Source organism: Hyperolius riggenbachi, chromosome 6, assembly GCF_040937935.1.
Source record: "Hyperolius riggenbachi isolate aHypRig1 chromosome 6, aHypRig1.pri, whole genome shotgun sequence".
NCBI classification, from domain to species: Eukaryota; Metazoa; Chordata; class Amphibia; order Anura; family Hyperoliidae; genus Hyperolius; species Hyperolius riggenbachi.
The window spans coordinates 302404110-302421784 of NC_090651.1; the positions used below are offsets into that span (position 1 = coordinate 302404110).

Below are 17675 nucleotides of genomic sequence, written 5' to 3' on the forward strand. Positions count from 1 at the left end.
ACAAGGAATAGTGTTGCTGAATACAGTAGAAATTTGGTAATGCATCTGTTGATCCTCCACTACTCCTTGCCCCACCTGATCAATTAAAATTAGAAATGTGCCTGATTACAGTTTTGATTGATAAACTATTCCACTATACCAGTTCTCAGGAAGATTTAACCAAAGTCAGTGGCATAACAATAGGGGTTGCAGCCCCTGCACTGGGGGAGAAGGGTGGGGGGCAGGACGTAGAGATGGCCCAAACCTCCGATTTTAGGTTTGCGAACCGGGTTCACGTACCTCCGCAAACGTTTGCGAACATGCGAACTTCCGCAAACCGCAATAGACTTCAATGGGGAGGCGAACTGTGAAAACTAGAAACATTTATGCTAGCCACAAAAGTGATGGAAAAGATGTTTCAAGGGGTCTAACATCTGAGTTTTTGCATGGGGGAGTGGGAAAGACGCCAAAAGTCCCAGGGAAAAATCTGGATTTGACGCAAAGCAGCATTTTAAGGGCAGAAATCACATTGAATGCTAAATTGGAGGCCTAAAGTGCTTTAAAACATCTTGCGTGTGTTTACATCAATCAGGGAGTGTAATTAGAGTACTTCTTCACACTGACACACCAAACTCACTGTGTAATGCACCGCAAACAGCTGTTTGTGTTGTGACGGCCATGCTGGACTGATGCGCACCATGGCGAGAGTGCAGGCGATAATGGTTTTCAAGGCCATATGGTCATCAGGCTGAGGTAGCTCAATGACAGAACAACAGTGATTGTCCAGCTGATCGAATTTGGTGTGTCCACAATGAAGCAACAACCTTATTATCTTTGGTGTGCCACCCCCGAGACACTCATATAGCTGGCGGTCATTGCTTCATTGTGATACGCAAGCCCCTTCACCGCGGCAACGTAACGATCACGAAGGGGAATTGACGCATGTACATGCCTTTTGTTTTGTTGTTGCAGCCGCAGTGCAGCCAGAAAAATTAGGCAGGCATGTACACGCCCCAGAAAAATTATTATAGCGGCCTCTTCTAGCAGCGGCCTTAAAAATTCAGGAATCCGCCTGGAGTCCTGGTGGACCCTGTTGGTGGTGGCGGAGAAGGCAGTCAATCGGCCTGCAGGCAGAAATGCTGTGTGGGGACCGACTTATTCTTGGTGCAGGCAGTCACACGGCATGCAGGCAGAGATGCTGTGTGTGGGGACTGACTTAGTCTTTGGGCAAGCTTGAGCGTGCTTTGCAGACCAGGCATCTGTGGTCAGATGGACCCTTGACCCAATGCTGTGTGCCAGAGATGTCACCACTTTCCTTTCAACATCACGGTACAGTTTAGGTATCGCCTTTTTTGAGAAAAAATTGCGGCCTGGTATCTTCCACTGCGGTGTGTGGCTTTGCTTTTGTGTGCTGCTTTTCCTCAGGTGATCATCCCATTGCAGTTTATGCTTTGTAATCATGTGCCTTCCTAAGTTAGTTGTCCCTACGCGGGTCTTGGTCTTTTCATGGCTCAATTTTCTGTGGCAGAGAGTACAGATGACATTGCTCTCATCTGAGTCATCTGAGGCAAACATACAAAAAAATGTCCACACCTCTGAGCCCTGGGGTGATGGCACTTTGGTGGTGGCGGCCAACTGAGTGTTAAGTGGGGTGCCAGAATCAGAGCAGGAGGAGGAAGATATGTCACGCTTCCATGCGGAAGCTGAGAAAGATGAGGTGTTTTGTGTTAAATGGTCAACTACGTCCTGACAATATTGGGGGTTGATGGCACGCGCAACCTCAAACAGAGCTGCCAGGTGGCCTGCCTCTGGCTCTGCCTTTTGTTTTGTTCACATTGGGGGGGATGAAGTGAAAGGTATGCACTGTCTTGACTAATACAATATATGGTAACACAGGTGCAGTGAACAGGTATGCAGTGACTGCTGGTACAACAATGTGCGGTTACACAGGTGTAGTGAACAGGTTGCAGTGACTGGTATTACAAATGTGCAGCTGCCTGTCACACACACACAGGTACCCTGAACAGGTGCAATGACTGGTGGTATTAACAATGTGTGCGCTCACGTAGGTATAGATAGGTAGGTGCACTGAATAGTGAACAGGTGCAGTGATTGGGATTACCAATGTGCAGCTGCCTGTCACACACACAGGTAGTCACTGAATGTGCTGGGCCTGGCAGTGGCACAGTAGGAATTAAGGTGCCAAAGGCCAGCTGCGACTGACTGACAGGGCGACAGGGCTGTATATAATGCAAGTGGGCCAAAAAAAAAAAAAAAAAAAAATATATATATATATATATAGATCACAAGAACAACATTAGCTCTCAAAAGAGCTGTTGAAGGGTGCTTTTTTAGCAATAAGAATAAGCAAGGAGCAAGCTAACAAGCCTACAAGAGCCTAACTAAGCTTTCCCTATAGCTCTCTCTGTAGCAGCTCTCCCTTCTCTAATTACTGCAGGCACACAAGAGTGAGTCCAATGCCTGACGCTGCCTGCCTTTTTTTAAGGGGGGGGGGCTCCAGGAGGGAGTGTAGCCTGATTGGCTACAATGTGCCTGCTGACTGTGATGTAGAGGGTCAAAGTTGACCCTAATGATGCACTATAGTGGCAAATCTAACTTCTGCAAAAGTTTGCGGTTCTCGATCGCGAACAACGGAAGTTCGACGGGAACCGTTCGCTGGTGAACAGTTCAGGCCATCTCTAGCGGGGCTCCTCTGGGGCTCGCTCAGGGCCGCTTTGGGCGGCAGGAGAGGTCACAGCATGAGGAGAGCATTGGCCCCCACATCGACGGGGATGGGGCCACTCCCCCCCCCCTCACCTCGAGCTCTCCCCTCTGCGCTCCCCCTCCAGCATTAATCGCCAGTAGAGGCAGGAACACAAGCATACCATGCTGCCACCACGGAGGTCCAATGTCTAAGCGTCTTATGCTACTTACCGATAGACAGGAAGTAGCATGTGGCACTTAGACATCGGACCTCCGCGGTGGAAGCATGGTATGCTTGCGTTCCTGCCTGCCGCTGCTCCTACCGCCGATTAAGAGAGAAAGAGAGCGTGCAGAGGAGAGAGCCGGAGGGTGGGAGTGGTCACCCTCCCCAGCGATGTGGGGGCCAATGCTCTCCCCTCATGCTGCGACCTCTCCTGCCACCCAAAGTGGCCCTGAGCGAGCCCCAGAGACGTCCCACTAGAGATGCGACCCTTCCTGCCCCCCACAATAGCCCTTAGTGGGCCCCGGGGGGGGGGGGGCATCCAAATTTTCGCAGGGGTGGCCAGTGATTTCTAGTTACGTCCCTGATAAAAGTGATCAAATCGGCAAAGATGATTGATCCAGTGAATGGTCAACTTTAGGGAAACAGGAAACTTTGGCACCAGAGGTGATTAGGACGTTTGAGCCACCATAAGTGTCGATGTTAATAGCCACAAAAAGCTATAGCAGGAAATTTGTTTGCTTGAAGAAATAGTGGGAGCTGCTGGCTCCTGTTATTTTAGCCAATACACAATTGATCCGGTGCACAGGTCCTTTAGACATTAGTTCACCCAAATTAATGGGGAAGGCAGGTCCACTAACAACAGTAGGAAGCCCAAAGAAAAGAGTGACCGCCACTCAATGAACTATAAAATTACAAAACTTTATTGGTCAGATTCAGCACAACCCCAAACTACAACTGACCCCCCCACCCCCCCCCGCCCAAATAACCTCCCCCCATAAAAGACTGCAAAGGGCACCACCGCAGGAGCGCTCCTCACCACACACACCACAATCACACCACACTAACACCCATACAATCTAGATAGGCCGATCTATATGATTGCAATTGTGTGGGAAGGGTGGGATTATAGCTGGCTGTCCAAACCCACCTTATCTGCCACCCGGGCTCTTCTTGTAATCAATACTCGGTGATGTGGGTGTAACGCGTATGTGGGCACGGACAGCTGCAGAGGGATAGCAGGACCCTCCCTATCTCACACCAGGGTTGAGCGTCTGGCGTCCTCTCACCGCCGCTGATACCGGGTACCTGTGTGCTTCGGGACGCCACAGCAAGAACAGTAAGCACTCTTCTGTTACAACTGAGTAAAAGGTAACACTGGTTACCGCCGCCGAGCGAAAACTGGAGGACTTGTCCTAACTGAAAGTGACTTTGGTCGCCGCCACTGAGCGGAGCAAATTGTTGTGAACACAGCTATGGTTGTTGACTGGTAACGGGCAGCTCAGCGGAACAGAGGACATTGCCAAAAAATCAATTGACAAGTTGTCTTTTCAGAGGCAAGAAGTTTTAGTGCCTTCCTATTCTGGAGTATTGATTACAAGAAGAGCCCGGGTGGCAGATAAGGGGGGTTTGGACAGCCAGCTATCATCCCACCCTTCCCACACAATTGCAATCATATAGATCGGCTGATCTAGATTGTATGGGTGTTAGTGTAGTGTGATTGTGGTGTGTGTGGTGAGGAGCGCTCCTGCGGTGGTGCCCTTTGCAGTCTTTTATAGGGGGAGCTTAGTTGGGCGGGGGGTTTCAGTTGTAGTTTGGGGTTGTGCTGAATCTGACCAATAAAGTTTTGTAATTTTATAGTTCATTAAGTAGCCGTCACTCTTTTCTTTGTGCTTCCTACTGTTGTTAGTGGACCTGCCTTCCCCACCGCTAAATTACTAACCTTCCAGCGACCCTATTATGTTCTGTGATGAACACAGTTTGGTTGGAAACTTAAACATCTAATTAAAACTAGAAAAAATACTCAGTCCAATTTTACCAGATCACATATGCTCTCCACTATTATCATTCAACCTTAGTAAGCCAAACGTAACTGTTAATACTAGCGATTCTCAATAAGTTACAAATGTTTCTAAGTTGATATTATGCAACTTTTGTAGACAAAATTATGCAGCTTGAAAATTGACAATTCCACCTCAGTGAGATTTAATTTTAAGCTGCAGACACTTGTATACAAAATTTGCCTTATCCTGCATGAACTCAGAATTATTTGCATCTCTTAGAGTCTAACACACATTAATTTCATCACTTTTTTGAGCTTAGAATAGGTGCAAGCAGCCCAGAAGTTCACCATCCATAAGACGAAAGGTGCGTACACACTTTGGCGACCACTGAAGACTGCCTCAGGCGAGAGTCTAGTTAGTAGCCCAAATGTTGGTAGTTGTTGTTAGCCCAAATGCAATGATCAGAGATCTGGCATATCAGGGAGAGTACCCACGGTATTGTTCTCTACCTTGCCCCGGTCCTACAAAGTGACAGAATGTGTCGCTGGACTGAAGGCTGTAAATGTGTGCGAGGCTTTAGGTTTTGTTTTTTTTGCCCATTTCTGCAACTAAACAAAATACAGATAACTGAAGCATAAACTGAATAAATTATTTTAAAATAAAGTGTTTTTTCCCTTTTATTTCAAGTCAATGTAAAATATGAGTTAGTGTTAAAAACAATCTAATTAAAAACAAATCCATCTGTGAAGGAAAGAGGTTTGCAGCAGTAATGTCCATGTTCCTCTACATCTTAATCTACATCTTCTTCAGTCCATGTAACACACGGTACCAGCATGTACTCCTCGTGCCAGTCAGTGTCAGGAGCACTGATATTTACATCCACTCTGGTCATCTGGCTGGTAGATAGGAGGCCATCAACATTTTGGTGTTCTCCGTTAATTGTGTCTCCATCTATCGGTGGTGGACAACTTCAGAGCTTGGCCTCCTGCATACATCTCTCTACATTTTCTCCTAGGAAATACTCCCCATTGTGCCCCCTTTGGAAGGTCCAAAGTACAATTTTTAGGGTAATTACAGAATTATAGAACAAACCTTACTGGGGTAAAAAGAACATGAAACCAATGCAAAAAAATATAAAACTGAAGGCAGTGAAGAGTTCGGAGAAAGGTGCCTTGTCGGCACAGACTGTGGGTAAGAGGGTTTAATACAAAGCAAGGGGAAGCTGAATGGGGTGCTGCACCCAAGTCTCCTTGCCAAAAAAGGTTAAGAGCAAAGTGGCTCAGTCTTTATTTTGTTTGCACCTGTTAGTCATCGTTGTAGGGTGAAGACGAGTGAGGAGAGCAGGAGGGGACATCTAGGATACAAGGTCTGTTCGACAATGTGTATCAGTCTCTTCTTGGGTTGCACTGATGAAGGATGTTCGCATGCTAGGAGAGTACTGGTGGGTCCCACGTCAGTGAGCAGAAGAAAAAAACAAAAAGTGTAAGTAGAGATTAAAATCTTATAAACATGACCAAACCTTGAACATGAACATGCCCCTTCTTCACTAAAACCAAGAACGCTTTGCCCTTGACAGACTTTGCTTCTACATTCTATTCTTATTCTAATAGCAGCAGCTAGATAATTGGCGATGAGCAATCTGTGTGTCATGACATTTCTGAAAATGACTAATCAGTTTGTTTAGTTTTCTGAGGTTCAGGTCCTCACTTTCCTACCCAATATTTGTGGTGGCTGCTTGGCTGCTCATGTGAGCTACACCACCAATCAGCACATTGTCATCAAAACACAGGTTTGCTTTAAATGTTGTCATTCAAAGACACACCAGTAAAATGTTTCCAAGTTCTTAGAGGACATCCAAGCTGAAATGTTTAAAGAAAACCTATATTAACCCTCCTGGGGTTACGCAGTTTCGGTGGTTGCGTCCGCAGGAGTAATTTTTTGAATAAAACCTGTTGTAAACCTTGCAGCTAGCACTGGGCTAGCTACCTGTGTTCCCCAAGTCCCCCCGCACCTCTCTGATCCCCCCGATCGCCGGCACTTATATTTACCCAGCCGCGATCCCGGGAGAGCCGCAGCCTCCCCATCAGCTTCAGTCGTCGCTTTGACGGCGATCGGACATGACGTCTAACGTCATCGACGGCATGTCCAGTCCCGATCCTCCCCATAGCGAAGCCTGGAGGTGATTGGAGAGGCTGCGGGATCCGGGGGGTGGTACGTATAACGGCGGCGATCGGGGGGATCAGAACAAAGCGGAGGGACTTGGGGGACACAGGTAGCTAGCCTAGTGCTAGCTACAAGGGATACAACAAGTTTTATTCAAAAAATTCCTCCAGGGGCCATGTAATCCTCTGCGGCGGTTACCCTGAGTGTAGGTCGGGGTTACCGCCAGGGAGGTTAAGAAAAAATATTTACCTTCCGCGATCCTGCGCAGGCGCACTAGCTGTTCTTCCTTCAGGTTAAGGTGGAAATAGCCAAACCCGATCGATCCGCTCTACTGGGCAGGCGCAAATCCTTTTGTGCCTGCGCAGTAGAGCAGATATGATCAGGCTCGGCTGTTTCCGCCTAGCACGTATGAAGAATCGCTACTGCACTTGCGCTGGATGCCGGAGAGGTAAATAAATCAAGCGTTGTCAGTTGTCAGGCTTGTTGGGGGAGGATTGCGGGAGGATTCCTGGGAGCCAGAGCTGGATTCCCTGCAGCTACAGGGATGGGGGAAGCCTCATTGGGACCCTGAGGCTTCCCCCTCCCAAGGTAAGTCCCCCTCCAGGGCAGACCGGCCAAGTGTCACATTTTTGCCATGGCACTAACGATTTTCAGCCTCTATCACAGGATCACGGGGCACTGGTCAAATGTCCTAACCTCTTCACAGAGCAGGAGAGTTTGCAGTTAACTGTTTCACTGCCCAGAGTCTTTGCAGAGAACACTAAAATACATTCATCACATCACACTCTGCAGATTTGCCTCATGCTGAACTTCATCAGCAGCACAACAACATAAAACTACAGGCTCAGCAGGAATGTCTTTGAAGTTGAGAGGGAGTGAGGCAGGGATCTCTACCCTGGCTATCTGGTTATGCTCTGCATAGTGAGGTGGATATCTTATCTTTCAACATGCTTGTGAAGTGCTAGAAATCCTGTATGGATCAATCATATTGGTTGCATTCCTCTGTGCTATTGCTTTTATTAATAACCCATATTGTGGCACAAGATCCTTAATGAGGGATAGTTGTGTGATTATATTCATTTACAGTCCTGGGACTAAAGTTATGCACTTGTAGGCACTGTGTTAAGATTTCTGATATGTGAAGTTTTTTGCCAGAAATAAAAAATGTTATATTTTGCACATTTCAGTCTTTATTTTCTTATTTGGTATATTCATAACACTTCATGTAGAGCTGTTTACTCTACTTTATATCCTTTATCACATGTGTGTGCTGTAATTATTCTTTAAATAGCTTGGCTACCATCGCTCCATGCACCAATCTCTGCATAGGATGGAGGAGGAAACAGTATAAGGAGGGGCCTGGTTTTGAAAAATTGGGGCGTGGTTAAAGGTGTGGCAGAGGCGTGTCTTATGTCCCTTTTTCCTGGCTTCAAAATTTGGGAGGTATGCCCCAGGGGACTTTTTTTTTAGGATTAGATTTACTTATCTGTGACTTCTTTCCGCCCCTAGCAGTCTATCTGGTTTCTCTGTGTAGTTCTGCTGCCCTCCAGTCTGCCACTAGACCCTCTCATAGCCGGGAGCATGTACACAAAGTCTTAAACTGCCCAAGTGCAGGACACTCCCACCCACACATGTGCAATAACACAATCCTTTGCAGGAGCTAGAAGCGCACTGGAGGGCAGCGGAACTACACAGAGGGACCAAATAGACTGCTAGGGGCTCAAAGAAGCTCCAGGTAAGTAGATCTAATCTTTCAGCTCGGATGTCCTTTAAGAACTGCAGAGCTTTTTCTTGGTATGTTCAGTGATACGGAGCAATATGGATGCCTTAAAACTGGCAATACACCACACAATCTTGACTGTACAATCTTACCACTTCCGTGTAGTATCAAAGGTTTCCAAAACAACCTGTTCGAAGAATTATCTATCTGCTAGCCTTAGTTCTACAAAGATGACAAAGATGTGGTAAGATTGTACAATCAAGACTGTATTGTGTATACCTACCTTAAAGGAACATTTAAGATATACATTTGTCCCAGATTAAAATGTACTAAAATACAGATTTTAGACTGGTCCCTCTCCTTATTGGGGATTCTCAGTATTTCTGTTTATTTACAAAAGTATCCTCTGGAAAGGATCTTTGCACACTATTTTATATCAGTTGGAGTGAACAACTGCCATTCAGTAAGTGCTTTTAAATAAAATAAAAAATCCCCCATGTGGAGATAGACTAGTAAAAAAATTGTCAGTTGTCAGCCTACTGTAGCAGCTACATAGGAACAATGTAATGTATAGTGCATTTGACTTTGTTTTTTTTTTATTTCTAGAACTGGGCTATATTCAGGGCTGTCCTATCCCACAGAATGCTTTGTATATTGTGATGCCCTGGATCGCAGATGTCTTTCTTTTTACGCACTGTTTTGCTCACAGTTCATTTGCTGTCTCTGCATGGTGTTCTGTGTTTGACCTTGTTGTAGTATCCGATCTCAGTGCCTCCCATCTGTCACATTCCTGGCTCTGTGACATCCCGCTCCGCTGTACCCATTATCTGCTGTGTGGCACTGCGCAACTAGATTGTATAAAAGCCTGTGCAACTGCAGGCTTCCCCGGTGATTTCCAATAAAGGACAAATAAGCATCAGGCTGATGGTTTGGGGGTAAAGTATCAAAATGCAGCTCACCTCCACTGTCTCACAAGTCAGCCTCCCATATTGTAGTATGTGGTAAGAATGAACTCTCTCTCCAGCTGCTGAGAGAGAGAGGTGGTATGGTGACATCACCTCTCCTCTTGGTGCCCCACAAGATTCCAGGTGCAGTCTGAGACTTAAAGGAGTTGTCAAGAAAAATGTACTGCCCCATGATATACTTACCCCCGGCTTCCTCCAGCCCCTTGCAGCTGACATGTCCCTTGCAGCATCTCTGCTCGCAGCCGCCGGCCCGGGGTCCTCAAATGCTGCGGACAACGTGGACTTGATTTACGGCGGTGCTTCACGCAGGCACAGTAGGGGCGACCTCGAGGTTGGCCTCTGCACCGGCGAGGACTGGGAGCGGGGATGCTGCGAGGGACAAGTCAGCTGCAAGGGGCTGGAGGAAGCCTGGGGTAAGTATATGATGGGGCAGCACATTTTGCTTGACAACTCCTTTAAAGTACCCCTGAACCAGAGTACATACTTTATATAAAGTCAAACCAGGATCAATCATCTTCTTGAAATTTTATTTTACTTGTTCCCACGGAATCAAATTTTTCATTTTTAGGCCATTCGGACTGGCAGGTCATTCGTAAGTTGGGTGTTCATAAGTTGGGAACTACCTGTATGACTGTAAGGAATGGCTTGTTAATGAGTACCACTATTGAAAGTACATATGGAGTTGATCATTACCACTTCAACACCAATAAAGTCTAAATGGTGCAGCCAGAGGTAGGCCCCATCTCGGCCCCTCCCATAGGTTCGGGGTCTCTGATGTGGTCACAACCTCTGCATCCCCTATTGCCCTTGGTTTATAATTCCATTATTTGCTCATTTTACAGCTGTGTCATTCTCATTTCATAGAGGAGTTTTTTGAGTTTTCTTAGGAAATCAAGGCTGATTGTACCGTCACAGCTACTTACCGAAGGGGGCGGGGACTGCCTGTCAATCAATGGGACATTTTCAAATCGAGGATTGCCACTGAACAAACCGCTTTGATTCCTATAGATAACATAAAAGGAGGAACACAAAAACTCATAACAAGAACGAGAAATAACAAGGTACTTGAAAACATTACAGAATCTTGTAATCTATATACTAAAATTCCATGGCATTCAAACTGTGCTTCATGGATTATTGGTGGGCTGGGGTACATCAAGGCCTTCATGATAACCCATGAAAATGTTATGGGATCCAGATAAGGTATCCCTTTAGCACCTCTAAAAACAAGGTACAATCCTAAGTCATCCACAAAGTGTATGGTACTGGGGTGGTTCTGTACTCAGCCCCATCTGGTGGCATCCCTGGGTATGTTTTTCATGGTCTGCAGCCAACAGCTTTGACTTACTCATTAAGTGCCATCAAAATGACCATTCCATTTCAAAGTAGGCAGCTTTGTAAAATTATGTAAAATTGCCAGGTGGTTTAAAAATCACAAATCCAATCTTTGGCATCCATGACAACGGTATAGTGTACAGAGTGAACCAAAGCCCCACAACTCCCAGCATGAGTAATTTGCTCCACAGTACAGGAAGTACATTTTTGCATCTCCAGGCATTATTCTTGGTTTACTGAGGTCAGCACATGAAAAACGTAACAATGTTGCAGCAACTTGACGTTTTTAGCATATCGTTAACGATCCCTAGACATTAGAGTTTGGATCAATTTGCCAATCTGGTATCTTTACTGATGAAACCCACATTCTACAGCTGTCAAAACATGGGCAACAAGCAATCATGGTTCATTTTTTTAGATATTTCTTTGACCCATGATTTTGCTTCCTTTCTCTCCTTCCACTCCTTTCAACATAGTGGGCTTATGTTAAGTTTGGAAGGGGAATAGTATTTAGCACCAGGGGAATTATTGTAGGTTTAGGAGGAGGAGGAGACCGGTAATTGCTATCTTCTGCTGATGAGTCAGCTGCAGGCTGTAGATTGACAGCTTGGCACCAGGAATGTACAGCAGCAAGCTATCAGCGCCAGAAACAGCGGGGAGGAAATGGCATGGATGCACATAACACAAGGTGCACTTGCTATATTACAGATCCTGTGTAGGAGATAACATTTGGTTGTTAGAACTTACCAGATTTCAGGGATCTCAGGGCAAAGTGCATGCAACACCTCACATCAGACTAGCAATATAGAAACTGTAATAATGTATCCTAGAGACAGGTGTACTTTAAAGGGAACCTGTGAAAGTAGATCTATGGAAACTGCTGCTGTTGTTACTGGTACCAGGGCTGTCATGTTCATCTTTTATTCTCCCTATATTTTTGGCTGGGTTTAACAAGTTCGTAACAGCAGTGAAATAATATGATGTCAGTAAGTACAAGTGTGTTAGTGGTTGACACACAGTGGGGTTACTGCCCTGCCGGCCAGCTGCCGTCAGCTTGGATGCACATGCAGTGGTCACCACAAGTGCTGGATGCTGGCTGCAAGCACCCTGCATATAAACAGAAGCAGCTGACAAGCAGTTAAGTGAGCTGCTGTTGGCTGTTGGCGTTAAAGAGCCCTAAATGACTTGTATTCCTGACCTGTAACAAGTACACAGTACACTGAAGTCACAAGTCTTTATTTGCATGCTGGAATGAGTCAAACAGGCTTGTATGTGCAAAGTTCCTCCAGTCTTAGTATATGTGAATCCACAAGTCTAGTTCTCAGGGGACAAATTCTTTGCTAGGTTTTCCTCTTTGGGATGCCCTGGAGCAATGTGAACAGGAGTGTAACTACATATCATAGGGACCCCAAGCCTAGTTTTGATGGAAGGGCCCCCTAATGGTTACCCGGGCCACCCAGGCATAACTAGAGGGGAGCCGAAGGGCCTAGAGCTGTGGAGAGCCCAGACTACTAACCTCCCCTTCCTCCAATACAGGGGACGATACTTCAGATCAGGTTTTTGTGGTTAAACTGGTTATGTCTCTGTAGCTCATACACTTGTTGTATGAGCTTTGTAAGATGGGCTCCAAGGCTGTGAAGGGAACCAGGGGGAGGCAAGGGAAGGGGTGTGACCATTGGGGGCCCCCATCCAAGTTTTGTCGGGGGGCCCATGAATTGTAGCTATGCCACTGTTTAGATCCCTACATCTACCCCTGAAGTTACCTGTATTGCCTGGGGCCCATATAACAATTGTAGCCATCATCATCCCCTACCATAACAATACAGTCATTATGACTCACTCATAACAAGTGTGACTACAACAATACCTGCTACAAGCGGAATTGTTGTAGTCACATAGTCCTGGGCCCTCCTGCAGCTGCAGGGGCTGGTCCCAATGAATAGCTGCACCTCACATAGTCCTGGGCCCTCCTGCAGCTGCAGGGGCTGGTCCCCATGAATAGCTGCCCCTCACATAGTCCTGGGCCCTCCTGCAGCTGCAGGGGCTGGTCCCCATGAATAGCTGCCCCTCACATAGTCCTGGGCCCTCCTGCAGCTGCAGGGGCTGGTCCCCATGAATAGCTGCCCCTCACATAGTCCTGGGCCCTCCTGCAGCTGCAGGGGCTGGTCCCCATGAATAGCTGCCCCTCACATAGTCCTGGGCCCTCCTGCAGCTGCAGGGGCTGGTCCCCATGAATAGCTGCCCCTCACATAGTCCTGGGCCCTCCTGCAGCTGCAGGGGCTGGTCCCCATGAATAGCTGCCCCTCACATAGTCCTGGGCCCTCCTACAGCTGCAGGGGCTGGTCCCCATGAATAGCTGCCCCTCACATAGTCCTGGGCCCTCCTACAGCTGCAGGGGCTGGTCCCCATGAATAGCTGCCCCTCAAATAGTCCTGGGCCCACTAGCAGCTGCAGGGGCTGGTCCCCACGAATAGCTGCCCCTCACATAGACCTGGGTCCTCCTGCAGCTGCAGGGGCTGGTCCCCATGAATAGCTGCCCCTCACATAGTCCTGGGCCCTCCTGCAGCTGCAGGGGTTGGTCCCCTCATAGTTGCGTCTCTGAATGAGAATAGTTGTTTAGTAGCGTGGATTTTCCCAGGGTATGGGCAGCCTACAGAATATAATCCTGTTTGAAAACAATATGCTGCCTCTACCCTGGGACAGCTTACTTTGAGAAGCCTGCTCCTGTATTTTTCTATGTCTTAATAATTACTAATGTCTTAATGATTATCTCTTATCCTTATTATTGCAATATATAAAGAAGCCCCCATGTGGCTGCCGGCCTGTGTGTGCGGCTACTCACATGTACTGTGAGACGGGGGCGTTGGAAATAGGCGGGGCCGAGACCCGCAGGCTGTTGTGGCTGCCGCAGCTACTGCTGTAGCTATAGAAACTGGGCAGGTGAGGCCTGCCTGCCGTACGGAGGATCTCTCTACGTGCCTGAGGGTTAAATGGGTCATCCTCATCCATGTCATCATAGTCCAGGTCCCTGCAACACAGTGCAAACACACAACAACACACTTTAACTGGGATTCTTCACTTGGATTACAACGCATGAATATACATGATAAAAGTGAAGCAAGCCAACACAGAAACAAAACACTGCAGATTTTAAAAAAATATTCAGCTACCCATACTTGTACATATGTTAGTTAACATTTACTCTGCATAAATTTTACACAGGCCCGGGACACCCATGATGCCAAGTGAGGCAACTTCCTCAGGCAGCAGAAGTCTGGGGGCAGCACTAGGCAGAAACAGGAAGTGAAGAGAGTGCCTTGCCAACCTATACTGGAGGCAACTGTACCTGGCTAAACTGTATTAGGTGCAACTGTACCAGTGTATATAAGCTGTGTTTTTCAGTGTTTGTCAGGAACCAGTCCGACGAAGGGTTTTTATAAGTCGAAAGCTCACTGTTTATCCATCTCTAAGTTAGCCAACAAATGGTATCAACTGATTTTGTGTAATCCATTTGCGATTTTACGTCATTTTTGGCGTAAGTTTGTGCTGACTTTAGCCTTTGGCACTGGGAGTCCTTGGGCTTATTCAATTCATTTTTTCTCCTGGGAGATAATCTCCTGTTTAAAATAACTTTTCAGCACTCTGCAATTGAAAAAGTACCAAAAAGTACTGTCATTGTCTTGCTTGCTGGTGGCTTAAAAGGAGTTTTGTAGATAAGCTTGTCCCATACGCAATCAACTTTTTCTTAAAGTAATCTTGAGACTAAGGGAAAGACAGAATGTATACATTCCCGGGGCTTCCTCCAGCCCCCTTCAGCCTGATCGCCTCCTCGATGTCTTCCCGGTCTGCCTGGATCCTCCACTAGGTGGCCCCATAATTCCGCCAGTAGGGGTGTACTCATGGCTCCCAACTGTCCCTCTTTTGAAGGGACAGTCCCTCTTTGGGAATCCAGTCCCTCTTTCTTCCTCATTTGTCCCTCTTTCGGGACTGATGTTGATGTACATACCTATGTTAATAGATGTAATTTTTTTTTTTTTTTACTGAAAAATGTGTTTAGCTGGCTTTAAACTTTATTCCCATGCTTTAAATTGATATATTTATTTTCCTATGTTAACATGAAGGGAAATGAACCAGGATAGAATTATAAAACAAAATATTTTTCTTATGAAATCTTTATAGTATGTGCGACTAAGGGTGTGTCGGGGCATAATTAGGGGTGTGGCATGGGCAAGGCTTAAGTGTCCCACTTTCTCATCCCCAAAAGTTGAGATGTATGGGTGTCGTGGGGGAAGAGTTTTGCTTCTGCACAGTACTACTGCTCAGAATGCTCTCGGCCACGGAAGCGCAATGGGGAGCCGACTGGCGAAATTACCGGGCTGCGTAGCGGAGCATCCAGCCCCAGGTATGTATAATATGTATACATTTTTTCATTAACTCATCTCAGGTACACTTTAACTTTGGAAACCACAGCTAAGCTAAATAAAAATTGTATTTCACAAATTTGAATTTACTCAATTATTTTAAGCACACCTAGTTTTTAGGGCTGTGAATGAACATATGGTTTTAATGTAGCAGGAAATACAGGTAAATAGATATACACCGTGCCCATTTTACCTGGCCCTGACCTAGTGTCATATATCCAGAGATAAAGAAAGAAAATAGTGGATTGAGTGTTCATACTCCAACTTTGATCTGTTTCTTAATGCTCAACACATGCTTAAAAGTCCATTTCCAGCCAGCCTTTAATCTAATAATCCAGGTCTGCATTGATGAAGCAATCCTGGAGATGAGAGTGCACACTCTGACTTATTAGATAAAGAATGCTTCAAAAAGTGGAAATTGGAATCTTTGAAAAGATGGTAATTTGGAGCATTTAAACACTGGCAAACATACATGTGTGACTACAGGAATAACCGCAGGGTGTAATTGGATCTGAGGGAATTGTCTGCAAGGAACTCACCTGTTCTGGAAGCGTTTCCATGCACGCGGGAGGCTGCACACGGCAGCCGTGAAGGAGAGAGCCGACAGGAAAGAGAAGAGCAGAAGAAACAAGATGCCTTCCATGCCGTCATAGCAGAGCCCTTTCAGAGCATCCACATAGTCCTAGAAATCAGAAAACAGAACTTAAAGTGACACTGACGCGAAAGAAAACTTATGATATGATGAATTGGTTGTGTAGTACAGATAATTAATAGAACATTAGTATCAAAGAAAATAGTGTCATATTTTTATTTTCAGGTATATAGCTTTTTTTTCTTCTAACATTGCATCATTCTCTAATAATTGCAGTTTCCACAATACACTCAGGAAGTAGTACAGTCCCCTACAGTGCCTGCTGCTATTTTCCCAAATGTAGCCCAAACTATGAAAAGAGGTCCCAGGTGGGAGAACCCAGTGACTGAGCACCACACCGCCACCCCTAGCCATGGCTACACCCAGGGCTGTGAGCACCACACCGGCACCCCTAGCCATGGCTACACCCGGGGCTGTGAGCACCACAGCAGCACCCCTAGCCATGGCTACACCCGGAGCTGTGAGCACCACAGCGGCACCCTTAGCCATGGCTACACTCGGGGCTGTGAGCACCTGCAGCCTTATGGTAGGTACACCACTGGATGAGGTAAACATTCATACTATAGAAGGATTTTCCTGGAATCCCACAGTTTTATTTTGTATCTAAAACTTTTTCTTCTGTTTTTCAGCTCCCAAACAGACACATCTTGAACAATTGAATGTTTGTATCTGCTCCCTGCACTCAGAAGTGTTTCTCAGCCATGCAAGAGTTTTATCAGCTCCAATTATCAGTGAGAATTACTACAGTAGAGAAAGTGTCATTTAGAGCCCAGGGCCCATACGCAATTATTTTTTTCACCTGAGTTATGTACTAGGAGATAATTTTCATCTTCTCTTTAAACTCAATTTTCAGCATTTTACAATTGAAAAAGTACCAAAAGTTTGTGAAAAAGCACTATCAATTTTATTTTCAGTATTTTCTTTCTTGCTGGTGGCTTAAAGGGAATATCCGCGCAGCTGCTAAAATAAAAATAAAAATACAAATCCACTTACCTGGGGCTTACTACAGCCCGTGGCAGGCAGGACGTGCCCTCGGCGCCGCTCAGCAGGCTCCCGGTCTTCTCCGGTGGCCGACCCGACCTGGCCAGGCCAGCTTCCAGGTCGGGCTTCTTGCGCACTCCAAAATGCGCCGGCGGTGCGCTGACGTCATCGGACGTCCTCCGGGCTGTACTGCGCAGGCGCAGAACTACTGAGCCTGCGCAGTACAGCCCGGAGGACGTCCGATGATGTCAGTGCTCCGCCGTGAGGCACATTTTGGAGCGCACAAGAAGCCCGACCTGAAAGCCGGCCTGGCCAGGTCGGGTCGGCCACCGGAGAAGACCGGGAGCTTGCGGAGCGGCGTCGAGGGCACGTCCTGCCTGCCACGGGCTGGAGGAAGCCCCAGGTAAGGGGATTTGTATTTTTATTTTTTTTTTTGCAGCTGGGTGAACCTTCCCTTTAACCCCCCTGGCGGTATGAAAAATTCCGCCAGGGGGCAGCGCAGCAGTTTTTTTTTGTTTTTTTTTAAAATCATGTAGCGAGCCCAGGGCTCACTACATGATAGCCGCTGCTCAGCGGCATCCCCCCGCCCGCTTCGATCGCCTTCGGCAATCTCCGATCAGGAAATCCCGTTCAAAAAACGGGGTTTCCTGGAGGGCTTCCTCCGTCGCCATGGCGACGGGGCGGGATGACGTCATTGGGAGTCCCGATCCACCCCTCGGCGCTGCCTGGCACTGATTGGCCAGGCAGCGCAC

General features: G+C 46.8%; 1 protein-coding gene across 5 annotated transcripts in view; it reads right to left on the bottom strand.

Moving 5' to 3' along the window:
• Positions 1-5345: 5345 nt before the first annotated feature.
• The window catches only part of TTYH1 (tweety family member 1), a 237879-nt gene continuing 225549 nt past the window's right edge, over positions 5346-17675 (bottom strand). For 2 of the 5 annotated variants that reach the window (XM_068241215.1, XM_068241217.1), the window contains exons 11-14: positions 15830-15972; positions 13712-13897; positions 10458-10536; positions 5346-6124 (exon numbers count right to left, since the gene is read on the bottom strand). In XM_068241215.1, the coding sequence (XP_068097316.1) occupies positions 6041-6124; positions 10458-10536; positions 13712-13897; positions 15830-15972 (492 nt within the window). In that variant the 3' untranslated portion in view covers positions 5346-6040. Of the gene's footprint in view, positions 6141-10457; positions 10537-13711; positions 13898-15829; positions 15973-17675 lie in introns of all 5 variants that reach the window. The other 3 variants (XM_068241216.1, XM_068241218.1, XM_068241219.1) reach the window with 3 other exon arrangements.